The 19,252-nt window shown below is 54.0% G+C and overlaps 1 protein-coding gene across 3 annotated transcripts in view; it reads left to right on the forward strand.

Moving 5' to 3' along the window:
* PPP2R2C (protein phosphatase 2 regulatory subunit Bgamma) overlaps positions 1-19,252 on the forward strand; it is a 136,744-nt gene that overhangs the window by 107,946 nt on the left and 9,546 nt on the right. For all 3 annotated transcript variants that reach the window (XM_030845119.2, XM_060299748.1, XM_060299747.1), the window contains exons 6-8: positions 3,374-3,538; positions 12,497-12,666; positions 17,989-18,080. In XM_030845119.2, the coding sequence (XP_030700979.1) occupies positions 3,374-3,538; positions 12,497-12,666; positions 17,989-18,080 (427 nt within the window). The remainder of the gene's footprint in view (positions 1-3,373; positions 3,539-12,496; positions 12,667-17,988; positions 18,081-19,252) is intronic.

Below are 19,252 nucleotides of genomic sequence, written 5' to 3' on the forward strand. Positions count from 1 at the left end.
AGAGCCGTGGTCCACGGCTGTTGATGGGACCCAGGCATTGGAGACTCTGTCTCCTCAGCCCATGCACAGGGTCCCCAGTCCACGTGGGTTCCCCCCTTGGCCGACTCGGTGTAGCCCTGGTTCAGGCATGTTAGCTGTAGAGCCTGCAGACATGACTGAACCCCGCAGATTAGCCATCATGGCCTCGTTCAGAGTTCTAGCAAGTGTTTGCAGAAGGCAGGCCAAAGCTGAACATGGTTGTTGTGAGGCGGTCAGGGGCGGTTGGAGTGCCGGGGGTCACGGGAAACAGGCAGCAGGAAGCATGTGCACTGTAATCAGGCAACACCCATTTGCTTGGCTTTGGCCCCTATGTGAGCCTGGAACCAGCGTCTGGGGGCCTGAGAGAGGAGCCTTCACGCCACCACACTGCCCTCTCTCTGGCCACTGGCGTCCACAGCCTCCCAGGTTAGAAAGATGGTTCATAAACCCCAGTTTCGGTCTCCACGAGCCAGAGTTCAGACATCATCCTCTGATCCCTTCTCTGTTGGGCTGGATTCCAGAACATCTTGAGGCCGGGAAGGAAAGAGTTTGGACACTGACGCAGTCAAGAGGGTTAGGTGACCCTGAAGTAACAATCAGAAAGTCTCAGAGGTGACAAGAGCCTGCTGATGGGCCCTGAGGCTCACGGCACAGCACGTGCTGGCTCTCAGACCTTCAGCCTGGAAGTGACACGCAGCACTTGTCACTTCTGCCCTCCATTCATGGGCAAAAGCAACAAGTCACAACGGCCCGAGCCCCCTCAGGCCGCGTGACGGGTCTCCCTGGGATGCTGAGGGAACCACCTACAAGGCGAGGCATCTTCACTCCCTGCGGAGGGTATAACCCTGGGAAACACGGTAAAAACCCACGTCCCCTGACAAGCGACACAACCGGGACTCAAACCTGACCTGCGTGCCCTAAGGCCCGGCACTTCTGTTTCTCCCAGGCCCTCTTTGGCTTTTGTGTCCCAAGTCCTGTGGGAGAACCTCAGTCCCCGTTTGCAGAACATCTGACAGGTGCTGTAGTCACGCGCATTTCTTAAACGACGGCACTTTTTCTCCAGACACCATTTGAAGTTCAGTAGGAAACTGAAGCCGTTCTCAGCAGGCAGAGCCCATGGGACGTCACCAGCGGGGGCTCAGGCTGAGAAGGATGGGGCTGCAGGTTGATGTGGATGGAATTCACATTCCAGAAGTCTTGGCTCTTTTTCTCTCTCAACCTTTAGTCTCACTTTTTCATGATTTAATCTCTGCTTCTTATCGTACCAGAAAACCACAGTTTCCTGGGAAACCAATTCAGGCACTGACGACATAGCTCCTTTTTTCCCTCTCTTTCTATTTTGATGTGATTCTAAGTTTCTGGTTAATGGTGTGCTTCTAGCAAGCAAGATTTGAGCATCTGCACAGAGAGCCTCCTCTGATTGCACAGATTCAACCATCTTTTCTGATGTTTTATAAATTTTACTGTTTATAGAAGTCAGAAAATGCCTCTTTCTTACTGAGAGAGGAAGCAGCCTGGGGCAGGTGGAGGAGGGGGTGCTGACAGCAGATGAATGTCAGAGTTTCAATCAGTATTTTCCAGATAATAAAAAATAGGGCTTCCCTGGTGGCGCAGTGGTTGAGAGTCCGCCTGCCGACGCAGGGGACACAGGTTCGTGCCCCAGTCCAGGAGGATCCCACATGCCGCGGAGCGGCTGGACCCGTGAACCATGGCCACTGAGCCTGCGCATCTGGAGCCTGTGCTCCGCAACGGGAGAGGCCACAACAGTGAGAGGCCCGCGTACCGCAAAAAATAATAATAATAATAAGAGCAACTGACATTCGTTGAGCTCTGCGATGTGTTAGGCAGTTGCCAAGGGCTTTGCCTCTTCTCATCTTCACAGCAAACCTATGAGGATAGAACTGTTAGCCCATTTTACAGATGAGGAAACTGAGGCATGGGGAGCTGGTTGGATGGTGGGGGGACTCACCCAGGATCACACAGCCAGGAGGTGGCAGAGCTGGCATTCTCTGAATCCAGAGCTCACGTGAAAAGAAGAGGGAGGAGGGGGCATTTCCATAAGAGGGAACAGGCTGTGCAGAGCCCCCATGGGGCTGGGGAGACCAGAGACCGAAGGTGTCGCTGTTCGAGAGGGAAGTGCCTTTAGGGCAGAGCGACTAGTAGGATCTGAAGCCAGAAAGGTAGAGAGAGGCCAGGGCATGCCAGGCCTTGGATGCTACAGCAAGGGGTTATGATTTGCTGTTGTAGGCAACAGCGAATGGACAGGAATCCAGCCTCACCACTTACTGCTGAGTCACCCTGGACAAGTTGTTTACCCTCTCTGGGCTCCAGCATTTCAGTCAGAGATACTTCCTTTCCAAGCAACAAAATTCTTGACGCTAAACAGAAAATGGACTTATTGGGTCCTATATTTAACCGTCCAGCGGTTACCGTTTTCGGGTGAATCCTCACCCAGGATTCTAACGGTACTGACAGATCTTCCTCTCCATCTACTCTGTCTCTGGGGCGGTCTGCCCCTGCCCCAGGCTCCGGGTTTCCCCTTGTCATGGCAGCAGATACAGTCCCTTCCTCTCCACACCACCCAGCCCGCAGAGGTGATAGAGCTGCATCCCAGCGTTCCCAGTATTCCAAGTCTGGAGCCCCTCCCCTGGCACATCTGACACCAGATGCTTATCCCTCGTGGTGACTGTGAGTGGGAATGGAAGGCACAGATTAGAGCTGAAAACCCAGAAAAGCAGAGAACCTTTTCCCCAAAGCAGAGTCTTGATGCTGTGGGCGGAAGGGAGTGGGTGCGGGTGGGGGGTGGGGGAGGGGGAGGGGAGAAGGGGGAGGGCGGGGCGGGGGCGGAGGGGAGCCAACCGATACCTGTCCACTCAGCTCAGACACGATTCACAGAGTGACGGGGAGAACTGCAGTTGTTCACCTAGTGTGTCCACAGCCCAGCATGTAGTAGGCACTCAACAAATGCTCCTGGCCTCCTGCTTGGCAACTGAAAGAGGAGGGGCAGAGGGGAGAAGCCTCAAGGGTTGCCCTGCGTGGGGCCGGGCGGCGGATGGGCACTGGCTGGAGAAAGGGCACAGGTCAGGGAGGAGGCGGCAGTCCCGCCTTATGGGAACAGTGGGCAGGCATCCAGAAGGGACAACCAGCAGTTGTTCGACGACAGTCGGGTCTGCAGCTTGGGGACTGCGTGGCGGGGTGTTTGTCCAGGAGTCTCAGGAACGGAGCCAGCTCAGATGCGGGGTAGGTGGGTGTGCCGACGAGAGGCGTCGGGAAACCCGAGGGTCTCCGAGCTGGGAAAGGCAGAGCCGCGAGGGCGCCCTTCCTTCACCGCCCCTTCCTTGACTCGGCCACCCAGACATCGTGGACATCAAGCCGGCCAACATGGAGGACCTGACGGAGGTGATCACCGCGTCCGAGTTCCACCCGCACCACTGTAACCTCTTCGTCTACAGCAGCAGCAAGGGCTCCCTGCGCCTCTGCGACATGCGTGCGGCCGCCCTGTGCGACAAGCACTCCAAACGTAAGTGCGCATGCCCGGCGGGGCATGTCTGGGTCTGCACTTGTTGGAGCTGCAGTCCCCCGTCCACGAGCCCCAGGGCTCCTCCAGCGGAGCCCTGGGAACAGCCCCTCTCTGTGTGCCGAGCCTTCTCCTGAGGGCTGAGGTGTCAGCACTCAGGGTGGCGAGGGCAGATCTCCCTCTCTGGGTGGAGCGAGGGCCAGCAGGGCACACACAGCCATCCAGGCAGGCTGTCTGTACCTGCCATGCTCCAGGCACTATTCTTGACACGGGTGCAGCAGGAACCAATGGGCAGACAATAAACTCCTAACTAGGTGATGTGATGTCCAGAGTGGTGAGTGGTGTAAACAGCCGCCAGAAAAGCAGAGTATAGGGAGGGTCACGTCAGTGCCACTGACTGAGGAGGTTACAGAGGAACAGCCTCTCTGAGGTGCTGAAGAAGTGCGCCATGCAGATCTCTGGGGGAAGAATCTTCTAGAAGGGGGACACTGCAGGGGGCAAGGCTCCAAGATGGGAAGGCACCAGTGTGGCCAGATGATGATGTCTGTATAATGGAATATTTAAAATACTGACTTAGGAGGTTTTTAATGACGTGAGGGAATGATGTTTAAAGATTCCATGGGGGAGAAAAGCAAGGCAATGACTACTTCACTGAAAGAATGGAAACAGAAAAGCATGGGAAGAAATACTTCCAGAAATTGTCCCTGAGTGTGTGTGCAGGAAGGATGGAATTTAGGGAGAATAGAGATGGTTTTGTGTCCGCCCACGCTGCTTGAATGACGTTCTTCGTGGGCTGGATGTGAGAGTCAGAGCCCCTCTTGGCTTCTGTAACTGTGTTAGCTGGTTCCCTGGGGTCTGAACAAGCAGCCACCCACCAGGGCGGCCACCACTCATACATTTCCCCAGCCCAGGCACACAAGCATAGATTCCAGGCACGTCCTCATCATACGCCCGGTGGTGTGGAGCTGCATGTGAATCAGCCCACAAAGTCAAGTGCAAGAGCTGTAACTTTATTTTGATGACTCAACTCCATTGAATTTCTCGTCCCCTCTCCTGGGGCTGTGATGAGCATTAATTAACTATAGGGCCACGGAGGAGTCTGCCTCTCGAGAAGTTCCAGAAGGCTTTGGCACGGCCAAGGTATGAAGGGAGGGACATCGCGCCTTTTGACTACCAGGGGCTTTTTCAGTGGCTGGTGACACTGAGGCCAGGAAATTTTTGCATAAATGCAAAAAGTATGCTTTTGGCATAAATGTTCCTAGATGAAGTTGGCCTTTAATTTTCTTTGCCTACACTCTTTGCCCAGTTTTATTAAGAAGATTGTTCTCTTGTAAAATGAGCTGGCTGATTTCTCTTTTTTCCCTAGAATATTTAGTATAATATGTCAGCTCCTTGAAGTCTTAGTAAAACTCAAGTGTAAATCTTTTTTGATTATTGGTTTATATAGGTTTTCTATGAGAGTTAATTTGCATCAAAAATGTATTTTAAATTTTTCTAGAATTTTCTTTTCATTCTCAAACTCAATACTTTGCACTTTCTCATTAATGCCAGTGACAGGATTGTTCATCAGTCTTTGTACAATACATTGCAGCTTCTGTTTTCCTTCCTTCATTTAATTTGCCATAAGTTGTGAGTAGAGGAGATATCTGCCCTGCTGTCTGCTTTCTCCAGATCGCGTTTGTTCTTAGCCCTTGTCTGGCAAGCAGACGATTGCCAGTTAGGTAGTTATTTTTAATCAGAACAAATGGTTGTTATTGGAGCCAGGTCTCTTTATAAGGAGACTTGGAGGTTAGGACCCATTCTTTGCATCTCACTTCTATATATTTACTTAGTTACTACTCAGAACTCAGGGGATGGCTGATAGAGACACCCCCAGAGATGAATGGTCACAGCATCATTTTCTCAACAGATAAGACCGTGATTTTCTGTTCTCTGAAGGAAGGGCGTCCCGGATCACAAGTGGATCACGTGTTGACTTCTGCCGTTGGGCAGATGAGGAAACCGAGGTCAGAGAAATGCAGTGGCTTCCCCAGGCTCCTCCCCGTCAAGGGCAGAGCCAGGAAGCATGGGCTGCTGCTACCCAGCCCACAGCTTGCTGTCTTTCTCCAAAGCAGTAGAAATCTGGGTCTTTTGTCTGCTAGTCATTATGACAGGGTAACCATGGAAACGACTGTGCTTGAATCCTCAAAATAGACAGTTATTTCTGCTTTTCACAGCACAGAGTCTGCCAAAAGGAAGGGCTGTGCCGAAGCACGAAGATTCCCTAGAATAGGTGGTAATGACAATTGCTCCCCCTGGTGGAACCCCTATTCTATGACAGCCCGATGCTGGTTGAAGCAGGAACCGCAGTTAACATTGGTCAAGGGCTTGCTACACACCAGGTGCTGCTCGAAGTTTACATCTCATTAAGTTCTGAGAGCTACCCTATGATGGAGGTACTCGATTATTCATTTTATAGATGAGGAAACCGAGTGTATTTGTTTCTTCTGGCTGCTGTAACAAACAGTGGCTGAAAACAACACAGATATATTCTTTTACAGTTCTAGAGCGCAGAGGTCTAAAATTTAGGTGTCGCCAGGCCTGCATTCCTTCTGGAGGCTTTGGGAGAGAATCCGTTTCCTTGTCTTTTCCAGCTTCTAGAGGTCACCCACGATCCTTTTCCATCTTCAAAATGCATCACTCCAACCCCTGCTTCCATCATGCCATCTCTTCTTCTGCCTTTGACCTTCCTCCTTCTCTCTTATGATTACAGAGGGCCCACCTGGAGAATCCAGAATAATCTCTGCAGCTCGAGACCCTTAACTTAACATCTGCAAAGTCTTATCATGTGAGGTAGCATGTACAGGTTCTAGGGATGAGGATGCGGCCGTCTTTGGGGGCCATTATCGTTTATCACAGAGGCACAGAGAGGTTAAGACATTTCCCTAAGGTCACACAGCTAGGTGGAACCAGGATAGAGGCTCCAGTAGTCTCATGCCTATCAGCCTGTGTTCTTTCTCACTTAATCTTCACAGAAGCCTTGAGAACAAAGAACTCTTATGGAAACTGTGGATGAACCAGTTTCATTTAAAGGGTCTGGGTGGGGTAGACTCCCAGGACTCATCCCTGGTAATGGATCTGGGATAGAAAGACCAGACCTAGCCCCCCTCTGTTGGAGAGGCTCCAGATATCTGGGGGCAGAGCCCGGGTAAAGCCCCCATCAGAGGGCACAGCCAGGGCCTTGTAGCTGGATCCTGAGGCCCGTGTGGCAGGAGCAGAGTCGGGGGAGGTGGGGTGAGGTTAGAGGCGCACGGAGAGAGGAGGCTCCACGTGTGGAGAGCAGAGGGTCCACATGCAGAGGACTTTACAGACCATGGCGGGGGCTCTGGGTTTACTCTGAAAGGACAGGAGCCACAGGGGGCTTTGCCTGGCTGTGTTTTAATAGGAGCCCCCTGGCTGCTGAGAGGAGGGCGGAAGTGGGGGCCAGCTGGGAGATTAGCCCAGTAACCCAGATGAAGGATGCTGACGCCCCGAGCGGCCTGGGTGCGGTGAGTGGAGGGGGTCGGGTCGTGCATCCGCACGGAAGGTCAGCTTTGCCCACGGACTGAATGGAGAATGGAGAGTGAGAGAGGGTGAGGAGTGGCCGCAGGCTTTGTGCAGAGAGAGGGCGCCTGGCTTTATGGAGCAAGCAGACTGGTAAGTAAATGGGAGCGTGACAGCGGGCAAGTCTCTGAAGGCTGTGCGGCTGCTCTGATGTGGTCAGCTTTAAATTAAGGTGGTCGGAGGAGGCATCTCTGCACCTTGAAGAATGAAAGAGTGAGCCTGGGACGAGAGGCGGCAGAGGGAAGGGGGTGAGGGGCGTGCCGCGAGAGGGGCTTGGCTGCAGTGGGGTGAAGGGACAGCGGGGGACCACAGTTGGGGTGGACGTTATTTTGTCCAACGGGGTCCATCACACGGTGCTGAGCAGGGGACAGTTATAAGCAGAGAGTTCATTGTGCCCACCGCCTTAGAGTGACTGCCTGTCCTGGCCCTGCTGCACGGCCTCAGCCTTCCTGCTGGCAGGGTGGCAGGGGCGGGAAGGTGGCCTCGCAGGAGGCACCTTCTCCAACAGTGGCATCGTGCGGGAGCGACAGGTACCCTGTGATCCACAACCCCACTGCTTCTCCCTCTGCTGCAGGGACCACCTCCCTACCGCAGCTCCTCCTGGAGCCCAAGGTGGGAAGGTGGGACTAGGCTGGATACGTGTGCTCGTCATTCAAGTGGAGGTTCTCGTATGATATCAGAGCAGAGGAGGGACCCGTTGCCAGGGCAGCCAGGAGGAAGGACTGGGCAGGACCTGTCTGCTCCTTCAGGCCCGTCTCCTCCTGTGCTCTCCACCTCCGCAGACTGCAGCCCCACTTCCGTATGTCCGTGTTTCTCTCCAGGGTTTCACTGCCCTGCGCCATTGTCCCAGAGCGTATGGCTCAAGCCAGGGCAGTTCTTCCATCAGCCCTGAACCTCCCTTCATCCCAGCCCCATCTGATCAGTTCTGCCTGCTCAGTTTACCCCCCACTTCCCGACCCATGCCCAGAGAAGACCACCCACATGCTGACAATGAGGAGTGGCACAAAGCTGGTGCCACTGAGAGGGACACAGAGCAAAAGCCACGGGCTCCCAGAGGCCACTTCTAGCAGATACAGGTTTCACTGCTGTGCCTAGATATATAAGTGGCATCGTACCAGGTGGGGAAAGAAATATGTCAGGAAAGGCACGGAGAAGAGGCCACATGGGCAGGCAGCACCAGAAGGTTCTGTCCACTCTGTGAGCAAGGCTGGGCTCTGAGCCTGGCTCCAGGCTGGGCAGGGATGCCGAGATGACTGATGACAAAGGCAGAACCCCCTGCCCCAAGAGCTCACAGCGCCATGAGGTGACCAGGCATCCTCACTGATGCCATACAAGAGGGCACCCCGGGGCTGTGAGGGCAGCAAGGGTGAGCATTTCATTTCTTTGGAGAACATCTGGACAAGCTGCACAGAGAACAGGATGTTTGAGTTGGGGTTCTGAAGGATGTACAGGAGTTGGTGAGAAAGACAGAGGCTAAAAATGGGAAAGGAAATTTCAGGGAGAGAAAACAATGTGAAAAATAACTATAAAAACAGTTATGCAGTTTTATTGAACAGCTACTCAAGTCCGTCACTGGGCCAGGTGCTTCTAGGTGTTACCTCTGAAGGTCTAACCATGCTTGTCCTCCAGGTGAGGAAACTTGGGCTCAGAGAGGTTAAGGGGTTTGCCTGAGGTCACCCAGAGCTTGGCTCTGCCCTGCTGCCTGGTATATGGCCGGGCAAGGGTTAGGATAAGGCGAGCGAGATGCCTAAGTCACAACATTGAAGGAGGCGTTCATTTAAGGCGACCCCAGAGTGACTTGTTCCGTGTGGTGCCCTAGGGGTCTTGCTTGCCTCACCCTGTTCGAGGCCCTGGGAATTTGGGTATGTGAAGCTGGAGCAGCAGGGCCGGTTGGGGCCCAGTTAGGAAGGAGCTTGGCCGCTACATGTGGGATCTTGAACCTTGATCCTGCAGGCACTGGGAACCATGGAGGGCTTTAAGCAGAAGAGGGACACATCAGAGTTGTGTGCAAGGCTGGAGAGGAAGGCTGGCCCGCACCTCAGCCTTCACTTCTGTTTCCTTGGATCATGGGTGATTCAGAACCTCCCCAGGGTCCCTTCACTTCACTTAGGAGAGGGTGGCGGGAAGGGGGCTCCTCACCCTTCCCCCGTGTGTGACAGCGGAGACACCCAGAGAGGAGGATGCCATTGTCAGGGAACCAGCTAGGGCCACGAGAGCCTTAATTACGCAAAGTTATTTTTTTAAAAAAAGATCGGACAGAGATTTCTGCTGTTCCGGAGCCCTCCAACTACAAAATAATTAGGGCAGGCGAGAGAGGTGGGATAGAGCCCACCACGAGTGACAGGGGCTCTGGGATGCAATTCTTTGAACTCTTGGCAGCAATAATTACTGTGAGATGTCCTTAGTGATTCCGTCAATTAGAAGGGAGACCCTCTTATCTCTTATTAATGGCCTGGGACGTGCAGGTTGTGTCTGGGGGGAGGGGGAGGGATTGATACGGAAGATTCTGCAGTCTTTTGACAAAAAATACTTGTATCGAAAATTTCATAGAAATATTTGACAAGAAAACGAAGAACTTCTAGGTGTAACTTTTTTCAGGCTTGTCAATATCCTTCCCGCTAATCGTTTTCAGTTCTGGTGCTTTTGTGCTTAAAGAAACCATCAGAAGTGCCCAAGTACAGCCAGAACTGAGACTGCAGTGGGCTGTTTGGTGCTTCTGTTTTCAACTATGGATTAGGTCATCCTCTCAGCCCTTGACCTTTGTGGTTTCCTGCTCCTTAAAGCTAGCAGAAGACGCAGCCCCTGGCTCTGTGACATGCGGTGCAGTTGCTCCTCTGTGATTTTGGTCCCCATCTGCCTACCGAAACCCCACAAAGCGTGCCAGGAGCCCTGCAGGGTGCAGGGCGGAGTGAGCTGGACCAGCCCTAGTGGTTTGGGTGGAGGCTGGAGGAATCCACCGAGGCAGGCGAGGGGCACAAAGTCGGGGTGCAAGAGACAGGCCCCGCTTTATGCTTTTATATCTTACCTTCTGTCTGACGCCTAGCAGCAGAGACGCTAATTCAGTCGAGAGAGAGTTCCTGCCACGTACCAGGGGAAGTGCTGGGGGCTACCCAGATCCCTGAAGAGAGTTTGAGGTGCATCTTCTTTCAAACCCTCTGCCCCATTTCTCCCAAGTATTAGGTCTCTACCCCTGTTCATTTAAAGACAATGCAGAATCTCAGTGCTTTAGTTTAAGTAAGAAATCAAGGATTGCATTTGTCTTTATTCCGGGCGTCTGAGAGAAGAGGGAAATGGCATTGATTTAAACTTTTTGGCTTAACAAAGAAAACTTACGAATGTTTATTCCTGCAAAAATAAAGGTGTCAGTGTACCAGGGCACAAAACACGATTATGTGAGATGACCAATCAGAATGCAGAGGTTTTGGAGGCGAAAGGTGACCCACAAGGAGGTCTCCTCCCCACTGCAGGGAGGGGAATCCTGGAGAAAACCAAATCTTGCCATGCCCTTCCGTTCTCCGAGCCCCTCTGTGGCTCCCTAGTGCCTACAGGATGACGCCCTTCCCACGGCTTACAGCACCTCGCTCTCACCTTTCTCAGCCTACGTGGCCTTCAGCTCATCCCTGTCTCAGGGCCTTTGCACATGCTATGACTTCTGCCTGGAGTTCTACTCCCTGGTATCTCACTTCATTCACGTCTCTGCTCAGATGTGCTCTCCCATAGAGGCCCTGTCTATCCAAATCACCAGCCCCCATGTCTCTCTGTCTCCTCACTTACTTTATCTTTCTTCCACCATGGCCCAACGGTATTGCATGTCACTGAGTTTTACTGTCTGACTCTGGGAGGAGATTGTGGGCTCCAGGAGAATGGGGGTGTTGCTCACTGAAGCATTCCAGGGCCTCAAACAGTGCCTGGCTATGGTAGGCGCTCAGTATGGACTGGTTAACTGAGAGGATGAGTGAATGCATGTAGGCATGACCACATGAGAGCATCCGATCGGCATGAAATGTTTCCAGCCACCCTGCAGAGGGGCGCTGGGCAGGAGTTGTATCTCTGGGAAAGGCAGGAGCAGTGTCTACCTTGGACAAGAAGAAGAACGGGTTCCCAGATTGGGGGTAAGGGGCTGGGACAGACCTGGGAAGTGGGATATGGGACTTTCCCAGATAAGAGGGGCCAGCAGGAAGGGCACTCCTGTGAGCCTCTGGGGACATGTGATCAGCTCTCTGCTTCCCTGTTTTAAGCCTGGAGCCTCGAGACAAGCAGGCAGGGCAGCCACTCAGCCGGTGCCCATGGGGACAGCTGGACAGGTTGTCAAATGTTTAAAAGTCCTTCCAGACTGGCTGTAGATGGCTGCCAACCCACCACGCCATCCTCTTCCCTGACCCCCAGGCCCATCCATGGCCCAGGTCCTAAGTGGTCAGCAGGGACCCTAATTTCCATCCTGCTGCAGCACCAGGGCCACTGTAGGATCTGATTGTCCAGTGAGGTGGGCAAACTACTGGGACAGCCAGCAACAGACATGGAACTTGGAAGAGCTTGTCCTGCTGCATGGGGACCTCCTTGTGTCAGGAAGCCCTGGCTATGGGGGACAGCAGGGAAGGGATGCTGCTGGGGGAGCCGCTCACTGCCCACTCTGGGATCTCTGGTAAAGGCAGCAAGGTGTTGCCTTCAGGGGTCAGGTAAGCAACTTCCTGTGTGGAGCAGCTGGTCTAAAATAATAGGAGGTGGGTGGCAGGCAGCAAACGGGACTCAGGCTGCATCCGTGGTGGCGAAGTTTGATTTTGCTACAACCCGCACGGCAGACAAACACAACATACCTATGAGTGGGGCTCGGCCATGTGTGCCCAGTGCACCATGAACAGAGGCCCCAGAGCCAGTTAGAACCACAGGCGGTGCCCAACCTAGTCCAGGACGTGGTCCAGCACCTTCGAGGATGCCCGGACACCTCACAGTCCTGGCATTTGGCATCACCAGGAGGCAGCAGAGAGCAGCACATTGAGTTCAGCTCTGGGTTCAAATCCCTCCTCCACCACTTTTTCCAGCTCTGAGGCCATCCATGCCTCAGTTTTCTTGGCTATGAAATGGGAATATTAGTGGTACCGACATGATATTTTTATTGTGGAGTTAGATAAGGTAACACACGGGAAAGGCTCAGCACAGAATCTGGCTTAGAGTAAATGCTCAATAAACACTGTTCCAAGAGCTGGTTCTTCCCTCTTTGGAGGATCCATCTGGGCCTGGGCCTGACCTGTATTTAGTTATAAGTTTGATGAATGAATAAATGACCTACCGCATGAGCCCAGATTGGAAATGGAGTTGTCTGTTGTTTGGACCCCATGGGTGGGAGCGGCCCAGTGACGGTGGTTGTTTTTGTCTCCGCAGTATTTGAAGAGCCCGAGGACCCCAGTAACCGCTCCTTCTTCTCGGAAATTATTTCCTCTGTGTCGGACGTGAAGTTCAGCCACAGCGGCCGGTACATGCTCACCCGCGATTACCTCACAGTCAAGGTCTGGGACCTGAACATGGAGGCGCGGCCCATAGAGACCTACCAGGTGGGCACTGATGCCTGGAAAACCTCGCAGCCCCTCTGCGGGTGGGAGACACGCTGCCGCCTTCCCTGTGCTGAGAATTCACACTGAGGGGCTTTCCCAGCTATAGGGTGGCTTTCATGAGCCCATTTTGCAGGTGGAGACACTGAGGCTTGAGAAATCAGCTCATCCCACATAGCTCAGCCAAGGACAGGAGAACTTGCTCAGCCCCGCCTCACGGGAAGCTGTGTGTCATGTGCTGGCTGGCTCCTGCCCCGAGGCAGGGCTGTGACTAGGTCTGCAGTCCAAGGTCCAGGGGACAAAGATGAGCATCAGGCCAGGCTCAGTTTGAGGGTGCAGACGATGGCTTCCCTCTCCTGGAGCCGGCGTCTGCAGTCCTACCATTAACGCAGGCTAAGCATTGCCCTCTCCCAGGGAGCATCCTTAGCTAGTGATACAGTGGTGAAATGGGAGCGTGGTACATTTCTAAATCCTCAGTGCAGACTTTTACAGCCAGGCATACAGGATGAAGCATGGGACACCTTCCTGGAAAGTCATTTATTATTTTTCTGTTATGATTCATCCATATATATTAGGGAATAGAAAACAAAATTCATGTGATGTTAAAATTTGGCGGAAATATGGGACTGTTTTAAGGCTGCGCCAGTTATGTCTTTAGCTGGGGCAGTCTGGGAGGCTTCTTGAAGGAGGTGACATTTGTGCTGGACCTTGTAGGATGAGTAGGATTTGGTTGTACAGATGTGAGTGGGAAAACAGTACACCCCCCCCCCCCGCAGAAAACCCAGCCAAACCCTCATAGTGTCACCAAGTATTGGGTGCACACAGAGTGCCACATATATTTTTCTCCTCTATTCCTTACTGGCCCTGTGAATGGGGTGATATCAGCCCCACTTGACAGGAAGGGAACCTGGGATACTGAGAGCTTAGGATATGGGGAGCTGCCTTACAGTTGGGCAGTGACAGCTTCAGGGCCCAAACGGGAGCTGCACAGCGCCCTTCCCTGTCTTCCTTTCCTGCCAAGGACTGGGGGAGGGCTGTGTCCTGGGAGGCGGAGGGCCCCCACTGGGAAGGGGCACAGAGCTCAGAGGGGAAGACGGGGTACTCAGAGCCTGACCTGGGACACGTGTGCTTCTGGCATCTCCACACCCACAGGGACGTCTGGGGCGGCTCCGGTGCCCTTGCCCCGTCCCTCAGCTTCCTCGGGATGACGGATTCGTGAAAGGGCCCCTTTGTTAGCCACTTGTGTTCACTGCAGGCCTCCAGCTCCCACTGCACTTCCCAGGAAGGGGTCAGCCCCTCCTCTACCCTTGGGAATGGGAGGGGTCAGAGACTGGGGCGGGAATGACTTAACCCCTGCTCAGGCCTGTGGGACTAACTGTTCCGGCACCTTCCCAGAGCATGCCCTTCCCAGAGCCTGCCCAGGGACATGACTGTGTCCAGCCCTCTGAGGCCCCTCAGCCTTTCGTGTCCCTGGTGTCAGCAAAAGCCCCCAGACCCTGAAGCTAGGTGCAGTGTTCAATGTGAGCATTTTGTGGGGAGAGGGTCCAGAGCCTTCAGATTCCCAAAGCACGTGAGGACCCAATAAAGTGGGAGAATCACTGCTCTGGAGGACCAGGTCCAAAGCTGGGTGCTTGGCTTCTGGCCCAGCTGACCTATTGATTCTAAAATAGTAATCTTTATGTAAAACCAACATAACTAACATTTTTTAGCTGTTAGATGCTAGAAATTGTGTAAAACAGAATTGTGTTTGGCTGACTTGCAGTACTGAATAGATAGGGGCTTTTCTCCCTTCACAGGAAGCCTGGAGTATCCTAGAATACTTAGTGGCTTTGTGACCTGCCCAGTGTCCCAGTAGCCACTTCTGTGATTTAGTTCACTATTGTTTGAGTGTTGGTTTTCTACCTTCATGTTTGATACCTCATGGTGGCAAAATGGCTGCCACAACTCCAGGAACTATGTTGACCATCCATTCAGGAAAGGAGGAAGTGTGAAAGGCTGTGCTGTTTGGATCTGTGGTATGTTTTATTATGAACACAAAAATTTTCCCAGAACACTCCTGAGAAGACCTCTTACAACTCATTGGCTAGAACAGGCCCATGACCAGGCTGGAAAAATTAGTAGGTTTACAGCCTCTGTGGTTGAAGAAGACAGGGAGAAAAGGGTAGGGATGGGTGTTAAGTGAGCCTTAGCATGTGCTTCATTGACATAAGACCTTGGCACGCTTTTCCTCTTCTAAGCCTCCCAGCTGTCCCGGATGGTGGGGACAGTGTTCTCTCTATCCCATTTTATTTGGAGAAAATTGAGTTAAATGGCATATCTGTGGTGGTAGAGTAGCAAGCAGCCGACCTTAGATTGGTCTTTCTTACTCCATAGTCAACACCCTTCCTCACCCTGCCACCAGAGGGCAGGAGGCACTCAGTATGCGGGAGAGAACAGCACGTGTGTTTGGACGAGTGCATCAGTGAGGCTGCGTTGAGTGCAACGAGCACACACAAACGTGCCAACCTGGAGGGGTGAACACGAGCATCTTAACAATCTGTGTCCAGAAATGACCTCAGGCACCGTTTATCCCTATTCATCTTAGTCGTACACATACCGGGCTGGTGCTTTGTGCCCCACTAGACCCTGGGCTCAGAAGAAGGGAGGAGCCGTGACCTCACTCTCAAGGGTCCCAGATGACAGGAACACAGTGAACCTGAACCTGCTGTGGCCATGGGCTAGGAGACCTCTAGCCACAGACACACACCACATGAGAGCCGCTGAGGGCTTTTGAGGAAGCAGAGTGGAGAAAGGGAAACAGCTGGGGGAGGGCCCTGCTATTTCTTCAGACAGGTGGCCCACCTGGGGCGCCCAGCCCCACCATCTCCAGTTGCCTCTAACCCCACTCATTTATTTTTAAAAAATGTATTGAGGTCCTGTGATGGGCCAGGCCCTGTGCACCCCACTGGGAAATTGTTAGGGAACAAGACAAGTAAGTCCTGCCTAGAGGGGCATCCGTTTCAGCAGGGAAGATGACCAGAAACCTAGCAAACAGGTGAAATAATCACAAGCTTCCAAAAGAGTGACAAACCAGGGGCTGAGGCAGAGAAAATAGGGATGCTGAAGCCTAGGGGAAATAAGGGCAGGAGCCCTCTACAGGGAGGGTGTTCCCAGAGGAGGGAAGAGCAAGTGCAAAGGTCCTGAGGCAGGAACATGGTTAGTGCGCTCAAGAAATGGTGAGGAGAGACTTCCCTGGAGGTCCAGTGGTTAAGACTGCGCTTCCAATGCAGGGGGCACTGGTTCAATCCCTGGTCAGGGAACTAAGATCCCACATGCCGCACGGCATGGCCAAAAAAAAGAAATGGTGAGGAGCCAGCTGGAGCAGAGTGAACATATGGGAGAGAAGAGGAGCCTGAGGTCAGAGAGGTGACCGGGGGGACTTGTGTGCACCGGAGGGTTTTGAGCAGAGGCATGACGTGATTCAGCTTGGTTTCAAAGGGATCCCTCTGCTGCCTGTAAGATAAACCAGGGCTGGGGATTGGGGTGTAGGCAGACACAGGGAGAGTAGCCAGAAGTCGTTTGCAATAAGCTGGGTGGTGGTGCTTGGAGCAGGGTGGCAACGTAGGACAGATGTGGTGAGAAGGGACTGGGCTCCGGATTGCTTTGGATCCTGGACAGGCTGAGTGTGGGTATGAGAGACAAGACGTGTGTGGAAGCATGCTGTCACCTGTGGCCTTTGTACCTTTGTCCAGAAAGGATGGGGGACGGTAGAGGGACCAGGGTTCACCAGCCTCGAGGGGTCTGGACGGTCCAGTGTGGGCTTTGGGGAGAGAGGTCCTGGCTGGAGAGAAACATCTGGGTGATGTCAGCATATGGACAGAATTTAAAACAGTAGTGCGGGGAGTTCCCTGGTAGTCCAGTGGTTAGGACTCAGCACTTTCACTGCCGAGGGCCCGAGTTCAATCCCTCACTGGGGAACTAAGATCCCATAAGCTGTGAGGCAGGGCCCAAAAATAAAGATAAAGCAGGAGTGCAGGTTGAGTGGGAAGAGAAGGGCAGTGGAGCAAGCTTCGCGGGCAGGGCGGGCAGGGAGCCCTCTCTGGGGAGGGGCATGCCATCCGAGGCCTGAGGAAGTCCTGTGTTAAGAACCTTCCAGGCTGCGGGGTCAATATAAACACACGCTAAGTCAGGGCAGGAGCCTCAGGTGTACTTGATGCTCTGAGGACTCAGAGAGAGAAGTTCAGCCTGGGGGAATCCAGGGAGGCTGCCAGAGGAGGAGACCTCCTCTAAAGATGGCTTTTTAAAGATGAATAAGAGGTTCCCCGACGGAAAAGGATAAAAAAACCCTTTTTCTTCCACACCCCTCCCTGCACTTGACCCTTGGTTTGTGGCCAATGTCACTGCCCAGCAGGAGTTGGACACTTCTTTCTCTCCATCCCTCCATAGTTAATCGGGGTCGCAAACACCTCCCTGGTGCTTTGCCTCATGGTCGTTGCCCTGAACCCTCATGCGCTTCTCCAGCAGGGGGAATCTCATGACCTGCTTTTCAGACGGGAAACCTGAGGCTCATAGCAGCTAAGTGACTCCCCTGGGTCACAAAGGGGCAGAGCCGGGAGTTCAGGCTTCATGTTACCCATTTACCTGCCCCTTCCGCCACCCAGAGGGCAGGGCCCTGTCCCCGAAGAGAGCTGGCACCCAGGAGGCCCTGTGGTTATAGAGCTTGTGGGATGGGGCTACAGTCAGATGGACGCAGGTCATGGGGCATCAGCCTCTCTCCTGTGGTGTCTGGTAACCCTGGGAGAGGATCCTGGCCTTCCACTCGTACGCTGTGTGACTTTGGGCCAGTTACTTAACCTCTGAGCTTCAGTGCCTCATCTATAAAACAGGACAGGTGGCGTCTGCCGAGATCATGCTTGAGAGGCCTATGTGAATTCTCCTTCCCCTTTTCTCCATGATGGTCGCCAATGTGCTCACGGTGACCACTTGTCCTCAGAGGACATGACCCTATACCAAATAGTCACTTACATTTGATCCTGGAATAGCCCATGAGGTGAGTGCTCTTATCACTTTAAGGATGAATAAACCAAGGCTCAGAGAGGGTGAGGTCACTGTCCAGGGTCACACAGCCAGGGAGGAGCAAAGCCAGGATTTGGTCCCCTCTCTGGCCACAGCTCAGGGGTCGGCTGTGTGCCAGGCTATGGACCCTTCCCGATGAGCAGGGCTGAGCTGGGAATGCCGTCCAGACCCCAGAGGGCACAGGCCTGCTCAGTGAGACCCTCCTCGTGGAGGGGGGCCAGGACTGTCAGGGTGCCCCCCTCGGCTCACCCCGTCCCCTTCTCTCACCAGGTCCACGATTACCTTCGGAGCAAGCTCTGTTCCCTGTATGAGAACGACTGCATTTTTGACAAGTTCGAATGCGCCTGGAATGGGAGCGACAGGTAACCTCAGACCTTGGACCCCACCCACCTAACTAGGGACCTTCCACTCTGCAGGGCCGGCTGGTGACCTGGGCGGGATGTGTCAGGGGGACTAACTGTTATCAAGCCTGAGGAATCAAGGTGTTCCAAGGAGGCCCAGTCTTTCTTGTAGCAGGTTCGAGCTCTCAGCTCTCAGATTCAAGGGCAGAAAGGAAACTTCATGTTCTGAAACTATACCTAACATCCACGTGGAGCCCTGTTCTCCTGAGTGGTAGTGGAAACATCTTTAGTCAATTCCGGGTCCCTCACCGTGCAGCCCCTTCCCCAGGTTGTCAGGACTGAGGGCTGTTCAGGTGCTGGAGCCCCGAGGCGGGGAGGGCTTTAGCCACCGGTCTACACCCGCCTCCACCCTCCTCCGGCCATCATGGTTGTAGCTTCAGGCCCACTGGGCTCCGGGGAGCATGGCAGAGCTGCTGCACCTTTTGCGGCTGGGGGCTTCCACAGGTGCAGCCGCCTCTCACAGCCCCACCCACCTGGGAAATGGCTCTGAGCCTGACCTGAGTTCCTGCTTCCCCATCACCTGGCTCAGCCCAGGGCGAGTGTGGACAGGGAAGGCCCAGGGCAGGGACCCAGGTGACCAGACCTTGCAGGGCTGAAAAGCACTCTGGCCAGGATATCGGCCTGTCGCCCGTCACACTTCACAAGTGGAGCGGGTTTGGCGAGGGAGAAGGCGCGGAGTGAGAGCCGGCAGCCTTCGACTCAGGTGCCATCCCGGGGCGCGTCCGTCCACGTGGACCCCGTCAGTCCTGCGTGTCCGGCCAGGAGCAGGCTGGGCTGTCCCCGAGTTCTGAGTGTGGCTGGCACTGCCATGGTCGTGTGAGAGCTTCTGTGCTACCACCCTGTGTGGCTGTGAGCACAGACCCACCGGGACCACCAGGGAAGATGGGTGGGGACCCAAGGGGGGTCGAGCTGCTGTGTCCAGGAGTGGAGGATCCCCTAGAGCTTCTGCCAGCATCCTGGGGCTCAGGAGTCTCCAAGTGGACAGTGCTCTCAGAGGGACCAGTATGGTGGGCACAGGGGGTCCGCTGAAGGACACTTAGAAAGCCAGGTGGAGGTCCTGGCCTGAGACTGGGCTGATGCAGCGGGGTCAGAGGGGACCCACGGCACTCCCTCCAGGGGCCTGCCCCCAGGCT

The sequence above is a fragment of the Globicephala melas genome, chromosome 5, assembly GCF_963455315.2.
Source record: "Globicephala melas chromosome 5, mGloMel1.2, whole genome shotgun sequence".
Taxonomy (NCBI): Eukaryota; Metazoa; Chordata; class Mammalia; order Artiodactyla; family Delphinidae; genus Globicephala; species Globicephala melas.